The 10,091-nt window shown below is 37.1% G+C and overlaps 1 protein-coding gene across 1 annotated transcript; it reads left to right on the plus strand.

Annotated features, from left to right (window-relative positions):
- The first annotated feature begins 3,497 nt into the window (after nucleotides 1-3,497).
- LOC127620396 (gap junction alpha-4 protein-like) lies at nucleotides 3,498-8,695 on the plus strand. Its single transcript, XM_052093621.1, is given in 3 exon segments — nucleotides 3,498-3,589; nucleotides 7,354-8,173; nucleotides 8,175-8,695. Coding segments are annotated over 2 exon segments (897 nt in total). The 5' UTR covers nucleotides 3,498-3,589; nucleotides 7,354-7,361; the 3' UTR covers nucleotides 8,260-8,695.
- The last annotated feature ends 1,396 nt before the right edge of the window (nucleotides 8,696-10,091 follow it).

A 10,091-nucleotide genomic window follows, 5' to 3' on the forward strand; every position in this document is an offset into this window, starting at 1 on the left:
TAACCATATCAAATAACCATTCACAACATATTCTATAAATAACATGTGTAATTCATTTATTTATATGTTATATTTTTGTAACAGGGTTAAGGATGGGAAAGGAGGAGGCGTAAACTAGCTGAACTGTCAAAATAATATTTAATGAAACAAAAAGTCACATAACATAAACACACACATGGCAGCTGCATGTGGCTCTCTCTCCCCCAAACTGCCACATTTGCTGCACTTATCCCTCTCTTCGGCTGATCAGCTCCATTGGGGGCTGGGCATGCATAGTCAAGGCCCGCCCACCCTCCTCCTCGTCACAATTTTATTTCAAATAAAGTGGAAATAAAGTTAAGGCATCACATCCTTTTTTAAATATTAAATAGGATAGGACATCATACGTCATATTTTAACTAATTTTGTTTAAAAATCAAGAATCTGAAGGAAACAATCTATCTGAAGTAATTTATAATATTTTTAAGCAAATCCCATTTATGTTGTTATTAAAATTATTAACCAACCATTATCACTGTGTAAGAGACACTCTGAATCAGATAGACTTTTAAAAGAATTGATTCTTGCAAGAAGGACCCAGTCATTACACTGGAATTACACTGTGACATGAGTGAGACGTTATCAGGAAGGGCTGAGCTGTTTTTATACCTCTTTTCCCCAAGGTCTCCAACAGACAGTGGCGCCCCCAGAACATTTTAATAGGGGTGGCCAGTGGAGGCCACAGCAAAATCTTGGGGTGGCACCAAAAACAAACAAAAAATTCAGTGTAATGTGTGTTATACTTGTTTACATTTGTTTCTGGTTAATGTAACAATATGACTTTAAAGCCATAGTCCGTAACTTTTTTTGGTTAAAAATTTTCCAAATTCAATTTGTCGCGTGTGAAAATGCAGCCGGTGTCGAGTCGTTTGTAGCCTCTTCTTACTGCAGCTGGAATGTAATTAAACTTGTCATTTTGATGGCGGTTTGTAATCCAGCAAGTTCAAAACAACTGTCTATGAAATTGCCAAAATGGGGCCCTGGCTGGAGGGTTGCTTATGGTCCTTGGAAATTTATACATCGCCCCTGCAAAGTAGATACTTTTGTTTCTATTTGCACTTAGTGCAAGTAGTCTCTGCCAATAAAATTATAATAATATAAGGCATTACCAAATAGTGTTCTTCATTATTGCAATATTGTTGCCAAATAGACTATGCAGAATTACAAAGTCATGACATAAACAACTAGTAATTGTTAGGTTTTATGTTGGCATATTTAACAGCTGACAGCTTTCATTTATGAACTTACACAGACAGGCTGGTTTGCCAGGGTGATTCACTGTCAATTTACCGGCTTTTAGAAGAGCTTTCTTGCCTTTAACCTGCAGATTAAACAGAGCCTTTATGTCAGTAACCTATCAGCATATTGGCAGTTTTTATGGCGTGCCACTGATTGCAATGGTTCACGGGAAACTGTTTCTGGTTTCTGTGATACTGAGTGCAAGGAAAAGATGACCATAGGGAATAAACATTGGGGTCGTTAGTTCTTTAAAAATCGAAGGACACAAGAACAATGCTCCAACATTTCATTGAGTTGTCTAGAAATCGCTTCAGGAACATGTCAAGCTTAACCGCTAATGTGTGCTAACTGTAAGGTGACCAGATTTCTGAAATGAAAATGGGAACATTTCTAGTTCAGTGGTAAACATGTCATTGAAATTTCACATTACTTATCCATGAATTAAAAAAGGGGGACAATTTGGATGTTATATATTTTGAACATGGTGAATGTAGTAATGTGAACTAGTTTTGTCAAAAGTACCCATACTTCGGTACCAATTCGATACTAAAATAACTAAAGATGTAAAGATGCCAGTGTTTCTGCTGTACCGGTAGTACTGAACACCGACTTCATTCGGAAACAGCGCACAGATTGACTGACACACAACTACTTTAAATGCTCACAGGCTTATTTTGAACGCTTGTTCTGTTGCTCCTTTTACATTTTTGAGACTCGCTGTCCTTTTCTGCATATCGCGGTGCCGTTTTGTGGTCTGTTCTGCATAAAATTTCAAATTGGTACAGATTTAGCGGTCGGCCGATATTAGCCTTTCACAGATATATCGGTATCTGCGCATATGTTTTCCGATATGCGCAGATATGATTTTTTTTTTTCAGAACATATAATGCAGAAAACAATGCTAGGGGTGATTTAGAACAGTGTCATAACATAGTTTGTCCAGTAGAGCCCGCTCCGACTCCATTGTTTACAGAGCTGAGCTGACAGTGGGACTGCAGATGGTTCCCTTTTCAATATAACAATTATTACGTTAACCCTGTCCCTGACAACCGAGTCACGATCATGTTTATCTCATCTGTTTGCTATGTTAGCAGCCACCTTGTTTATCAGCGCATTCAGTAATGTAGCATATTATTATAATTTGCCCAAATTCAACCTATATAGTTGGATAAACGAAGAATCTAAAGTGAAATGGAGGAAGATGAAAATGTATCAAATGGGGGATTCTATTAGTATGTCCCAGTTCCTACCCAAACAAAGCAACAAATTTAAATCAATAGATAATATTTGTATTAATAGTACTTTTAGAATTTGGTTTAAAAAAAAAAAAAAAAAGGAATAGTAAAATTAAGGAAGATATAGTTAGTTTACAAGAAATTGCTAAAAATCCTGATTTCATGCCAAATAGATTAGATAATATATTTTTTTTTTTCATATATTTTTGGGCAGATAGATGTCTGAAAAGATATCAGCAACGGTTCACTAATAAAGGAATGGATACCTTTTCAAACCTAGTAAACAATATGAGCTTCCAATTTCACAATAGTTTTTTAATTATTATTTACAGGCAACAAGATATGTAAACAGATGTCAAATAAAAAAATAAAAAAGGAATTATATATACAGTGTACATCCAACATAATTAATCCAATACAAATTTATGGAATTTTAAAGAGTAGGAGTAAAGACCAGACATTTCCGGGAACATCTGGTCACCATGATAACCTACAAATCGCAGTACCTTCTTTCCGTTAGACAGCCGTCACATAAGTATATTTTCACCACTAGTCTATAGCGACACCCTGTGGTGATCATGGAGAATACATCGGCCTGTGTCTGTACTTTGCTGTAAATCTCTTACTAAGGTCCTGTTTGGAGATTAAATAGGGTGAAAAGAGATACATAACAATGATATACAAGTAGAATCGGTTATTTTAAACTATGATGTAGTTTTATGCCAAAAATGTCATTTAGATGGACACTAAATTGTGGCCTATTTGAAACTTGGATTTCCCTTACAAGAACACAAAAGATTAGTTTCAGTTTTCATATTCCAACACAATTCTCCATGACGAAACTGGCCTTTGAAAGGCACAGCCCAGAGAATCTATTTTTGAATGCATCCATTCACTTTCCTGCACAGAGTTCCTGTGGGAGGGCCACTAAAAATCATGGGAAAGTTTCTTTTCCCTCAGTTGTTTCTTTTATGAGGAAGGGTCTCAGCTTCAACTACAAGTGCTTGTAGAACTCTTAGTAGCAGACTCTCTTCACACGGATAGGAGGAGATACAGAAATAGAGCAGGGCTGACAGGTAAGACTCAACATTTTTAATAAGCCATGTTTTCTTTGCAAAGGGTTCAAGTCTGAACATTTAATGAGAGAGACAATATTTAATATACCTTATTACAACAATGAATATGATATTATACCCACACTTTAATTTTAACCAAAATTAACACTTTATAATAACTTTATTGATAACATAATTACATTATATAATTCTAAACATATATTTTATAAATAATTCATTAATCTTTGTTAATGTTAGTTAATTAAAATAAAATTGTTAATTGGTAGTTCACGTTAGATCATAGTGAATAAACTAATGTTAACATGTACAATTTTGTATTTTAAAAATGTATTAGTTTATTAAATTATATTTAACCAAGATTAATAAATGCTGTAAAAGTATTGTTCATTGTTAGTTCAAGTAATGTTGTTAACTAATGTTAAAATTCTTATTGTAAGTGTTACCAGTTTTACACTTGTTTAATCTACTGATGAGATTTATTCTGTCATTTGCTTTTAATGACTTATGAAGAAAGAAAGAAAGAAAGAAAGAGAAAAATACACTTGAACAATGAAGAAAAGGGTTTAAAATCTGTTTTTGAAAATTGTTTAGTGGTGTTTGAAGATGAATAGTTATAACCTGTTTCATGGCACTGTTGCATGTCTGTGATCTAAACTTTCTGAGAATTAATTTTCTTTGTTATATAAGACATAACAACTTCAGAATTTCCCTTGAGTTAAACACTGAAACAGCTAAATCTATTTAAGGTAGTCTGTTAACCAGTGCGCAAAACTTGATTTTTATATAAACAGATCTGGTTTATGTGTGTGTAAGTGGACACAAACAAACCGGGCCTTCAGCCAAAATAAATGAGAAAATAAATAAGCAAACAGATAAGAACAGTTCGGGAACTAACAGCGTTGATGAGATGTTTACACAAATGCGAATCATTCCGAGAGGGAATACGGTGCCTGGACTCCCTTGGGCCTCCCATGCTCCCTAATAACTCTCATTGCAATGAGGCCAGAGCAGGTCATCCATAGTTTTATTCTCTCTAGCATTGTTTCTCTCTGGCCTCATTTACTTGATACTTACGTTGGTTACAGTTAAAAGGCCCTGATAATTACACAAAATAATTAAAATAATCTATGTAATAGAATTTAGTAATTAAAGTGTTATTGTCAGTGTTCAAATGTATGCCTTCAATACATGGAATACATTCTCATTGTTGAAATACATTTAATACTTTGGTGTAAAACGTAACTGTGTTAACAATTTGATGGGCACCATGTCTCAACCTATTGGAATCACTTTAGTACATTTTACAACTGACCATAAAATGGTTTCATTGTTACCTCAACAAATGTACAAATTACCCATGCACAGTAAGTAAAAAAATAGTCAGATCCAACTCACTTAATTTATTGGAGAGGAAAATAAGAAACAGAATCAGTCTGTTTCCCATTAATTCTGGACAACCTGAATGATCAGAGATATTAATCTTTGAGGTTGTCCAAAGTGTGACTAATGATGTTTACTGATGGCTATCTGGCTAATTTAGAGAGAGAGAAAAAGAAAATAAAAACAACATGTTTTTCAAACCCTGTCTCATTAACTCGTAATAATTCTATCGAGTTAGCCATGATGGCAAAATTGTAAGCAAGTTGGCTTGGACAAATACGTACAACTTGAATTCCCATGTACAACATTCAACCAACCAATGAACAAGTCTAAGTCTTAACCTAAACCCCAAACCTAAACCTAACCAGAATTAAACACATTTTGTGAATATGAACTGGAGCTGTGTTCCATAAAAGTACCAGCAAAGTAATCCATATGATTCATACACTATATTCCATATCCTCTGATGCCATATTATAGCTTTCAAATCTGGTCTATTAGAATCTGTACATTCATAAGTTGTACATATCTTACTATTTTGCCATCTGGTTAACTCGTATGGTGGACATTGCTACTTAAGCCTTTCATCCAATATTATGTGATATAATGTGATTTTGGAGAAGCTGTATAAGTATGACATTTATTAAAGGAATAGTTCACACAAAAATGAAAATGCACTCATTATTCACTTACCCTGATGCCATTCCAGTTGTGCATGACTGTCTTATTTCATCAGAACACAAATTAAGATGGAAAAACACAGATACCAGCACTTTGATGGTCCAAAAGTCACATTAAGGCAGCATAAATGCGATTAGTTGATTAATAAATGTCTTCTGAAATGAATTGATAGATTCATGTAAGAAACAAGTCGGTAATTAAAACTTTTTTTTCCTAAAATTGGAACTTCCATCCAGGGCTCTGATATTCGCAATGTTCGAAGTCTCGCACGACGTTCGTACGTCTGCTGTAAATAAGTGCTGCTTCCGAATTATAGCGTTAACTTGCTGACGTACTGACGTCACGCTACCACTACAAGATACATCAGCTGCAGGCAGGAAGCACTTTTTAAAAGTTCATTACATTACATTTTTTAATTTTTTACACAACATATTGATTTGCTTCAAAAGACATTCATTGATCGACTGGAGTCATGCAAGTTACTTTTATGCTGCCTAAATATGACACCTGTGTGCTTCCATTTAAGGACCTGACAGATCTTCTAAAAATCTTCATTTGTGTTCTGCTGAAGAAAGACAGCCATATACATCTGGGATGGCATCAGGGTAAGTGAATAATGTGTTTTGGGTGAATGTAAAAGGTAAAGTCTCTGCTTAAGGGAAAGGAGGAGGTGGGAACTGGCTGAGCAGTCAACGTAAACTTTTAATGATATAAAGAAACTGAAACATAACATAAAATGCACACACACACAGCGGGCGTCTGTGTGTGTCTCTCTCTCTCTCACACACTTTCGCCTCCGGCTCATCATTATCCCCCTCCTGGCTGATTAGGACAATTCAGTGCCGAGCGTTTGTCTTCACGACCCGGCCACGCCCTCCTCCTCGTCACACTCCACCACCCGATTCAGGCCCGCAAAATGTCTGCCGTGAGGTACTCCCTTACCCACCTTTCCTGGAGGGGAGGTGTTGACCTTCTGGCTGTCCATCTGCGGGCAGGTCATCCCTGCCTCTCTGGAGCCCTGGGAGAGATGAAGGGAGGGAAAGGGGAGAGGGATAGGGTGAGAGGGAATGACATAGGGAGAGGAGAGAGAGAGAAAAACCTCGCTCACCGGTCCCCGGACACAGCGTCGCCTAGTCCTCAGCCACTCCTCTGCCCTACTGCGGACGACAGCTGCTCCTCCCCTGGTGGACAGCAGTGAGTCCCCTGACCCCTGGTAGATGGATGAAACCTGGCAGCTGCTCCTCCGCTTCCTGGTGGATAACAGCGGTTCCTCCGTCTCCCAGCGGCCAGCAGCGTCTCCCGCAGTGGTGAGGACTCTATGACAGTGCATCCCTCCTCCTTCCCGGGTTTTGGCACCAGTGCAAAGGGTAAAGTCTCTGCTTAAGGAAAAGAAAGAGGCAAGAACCTGCTGAGCAGTCAACGTTAACTTTTAATGGTATAAAGAAACTGAGACATAACAAAGCACACCCACACACAGTGGCCGTGTGTCTCTCTCTCTCTCTCTCTCTCTCTCAAACTGGCACCTCCAGCTCATCTTTATCCCCCTCCCGGGTGTTTAGGATAATTCAGCGCCAGGTGTGCATCCTCACGGCCCGGCCATGCCCTCCTCCTTGTCACAGTGAACTATTCCTTTAAGCTACAATTCCCTGGCTAAATTTCTCTCTTTACATGTTCACTTTATATAACCTTTGTGTTTCTGCCAGTGCAGAGGATGTCCAGAGCTGACTGGGGTTTTCTGGAGCACCTGCTAGAAGAGGGTCAGGAGTATTCAACAGGCATTGGACGCGTGTGGCTAACAGTGCTCTTCCTTTTCCGCATGCTTGTGCTTAGCACAGCTGCCGAATCTGCATGGGACGACGAACAGTCAGACTTTGTCTGTAATACCAAACAACCTGGCTGTGTTTCTGTCTGCTATGACAAGGCCTTTCCCATCTCCCATTTCCGATACTTTGTTTTGCAAGTCATCTTTGTCTCAACACCAACCATATTCTACTTTGGCTATGTGGCCTTGAGGACCAAAAATGAGATGAGCCAAGAGGAGAACCCAGAAGTGGAGGGTAGAAGACAAAGATATAGAAAAAACAATGACCGTAAGCTGGAGGTAATAATAGAGGAAGATGTAGAAGATGAGAAGAAAACAGTAGAGAAGAAAGGTAAAGTTTCAGAACCTCCAAAGCTCAAAGAGAGACTGCTGCGTGCTTATGCAACTAGCATAGCTATAAAGGTTCTTCTCGAAATTGGCTTCATTGTGGGTCTATGGTTCCTTTATGGATTTGTAATCAATGCCAAGTATGAGTGCCAAAGGTTTCCCTGTCCTCATACGGTGGACTGTTTTGTCTCACGGCCCACAGAAAAAACTATCTTCACCATATACACACAGGTCATCGCTGTAGTCTCTGTTCTCCTCAATGTTTTGGAGCTTTTACATTTGCTTCAGCTAGCGGTAATACATCGACTAAAGAAGAGATGTCAGGCAGAAGAGGAGATCAATAAACTTATTTGGAGGACTCGTTCTAGTAAATGTAACAGTAAATGATGGCTATCCTGCATCAGGGTTGGACTGGGACAACAAAAATCCTTATTTAGCAGAGGATGTGCTCCCTAGATAACTAAACTTCATAAGCAATATGAAACCTGGCACAAACAAATATTTCCACAAAAGAAACTTCATAAGACTGATGACAAACACTCCAAACCAATATATTATGTTTGAGGTGCAGAAAATGAGTACCATTGCTCCATTTTGGGTATATTAAAATGAGGGATTAGACACATATAAAGAACCAATAGTGGTTTACTGTACATTTGAGAGCCATTTCCTTTGTTTAGAAAGACAGGGAAATGGGCTGTGCATTGGGATTAACTGTCTTTTGTGATCTGTGGCCAGATACAGGGCCCCTCTCAAGCACTGATTAGTTCTGAGAAGCTCAAGGTCAGGAAATACCCAAACCACTGAGCCCATTAGAAACAAGCATAATGGCCATATAATGCCAAAACTGATGGATACGGTACAGTAAAGGTATGAATGCCATACTGTACTTGAGACCAAAGACAACTATGTGCCAATCAATTGTATATCCAATATTTATAATGTATTTAAAATGATTTTACATTTATTTTCTTTAACTTTAAGGATTAAAGGACATTTTTTCTCTCTAGTTTCAAAATTCTAAAACTACATAAAAATGATTAGCTCTTTACTAAATAGGATAAGATGAATATTCATGAATTCTACTACTTTGTGTGTATAACACAACTTGTAATTTAAACATCTATCGTAGCCTACTAGTTTAGCCAAATTATCAATGATACGCAGTGGCGGCAAACAATATTTGCACACTTAAGCCCACACTTATAAATGTATGAATGCCTTTGTATTTATAACAAAATTTAAAACCAAGTGTCATCTATTTTAAAGAAATATATCACAGTTACACTTTCAAGAAAAATATATCAAAAACAGAAGTTTTAAATGATTAAACAATAGACGCTAGTGTTGAGCTGCCCGGGCTTAATGCTGCCTTGTCATGTTCAAGTACTTTGTTGTCAGGAAAAAGTTAATAAATCTATATCTTTTATTTTGACACCATACAAAATTTACTCAGTTAGCTTGCTGAAGATAATGGAATTTTGGTCAAATACAAGCTATTTTTACAGTGTAAAAATACTTACATTAAATGCTAACAATTAGCTGTATTTAGACAAATTAATAAAACCTGTCATTCCCTACAGAAACTGTACTCTCCTCTGCCATGTTGAAAGTTTAGGACTCCAACCATCTTGGAAACTCGGGTATCAAAATTATCTCAGAGTTCTCCAGTCGTAATTACGACTTGAGGGGTCGTTCATTTGAAACTTCAGAGAGAGAAACTCGTATTTACGATCATTCGAATATAACGTAAAGGCAGTATAAGTCCTGAATGTTTTTATTGTCTTGAAGATGTACCAGTACATCAGTGTCAAGTTGACACTAAAATACAAATAAGGTTTAATTTTAAGTAATTAATTTACTGTATACACTTTATATACAGCCTGCTGCTAACTTCTAATCTTACTTAAAAAATCCAGACAAAACAATGAATAATAAAATCTTAGTTGAACACAATGTGCTTTGAACTACGGAAAGCCAAAATAAATCAACTATTTATTTTTTATTTTCTTTTAAATCACGTTTAAAGTACACAGTGTTAAAAGCACCCAACTTCTGATCATGTCTGAGGCTGAGACAAAAGTTAGTAAGTTATTTTAGATTTAGTTCCAGTAATAATTAAACTGTTCAAAATTAAGTCCAAAAGTACTGTGACACATTTAGTATGACATACGTTAGTGGAACATAATTAATGTGAGGATCTACATCTGTAGTCACTCTGCTAAGACACTTTTGTGAACTTGAGGGGAACTGACTTCATAAATCCAATACAAATCACCTTGACACCACTTG

This window comes from Xyrauchen texanus, chromosome 26 (genome assembly GCF_025860055.1).
Source record: "Xyrauchen texanus isolate HMW12.3.18 chromosome 26, RBS_HiC_50CHRs, whole genome shotgun sequence".
NCBI classification, from domain to species: domain Eukaryota; kingdom Metazoa; phylum Chordata; class Actinopteri; order Cypriniformes; family Catostomidae; genus Xyrauchen; species Xyrauchen texanus.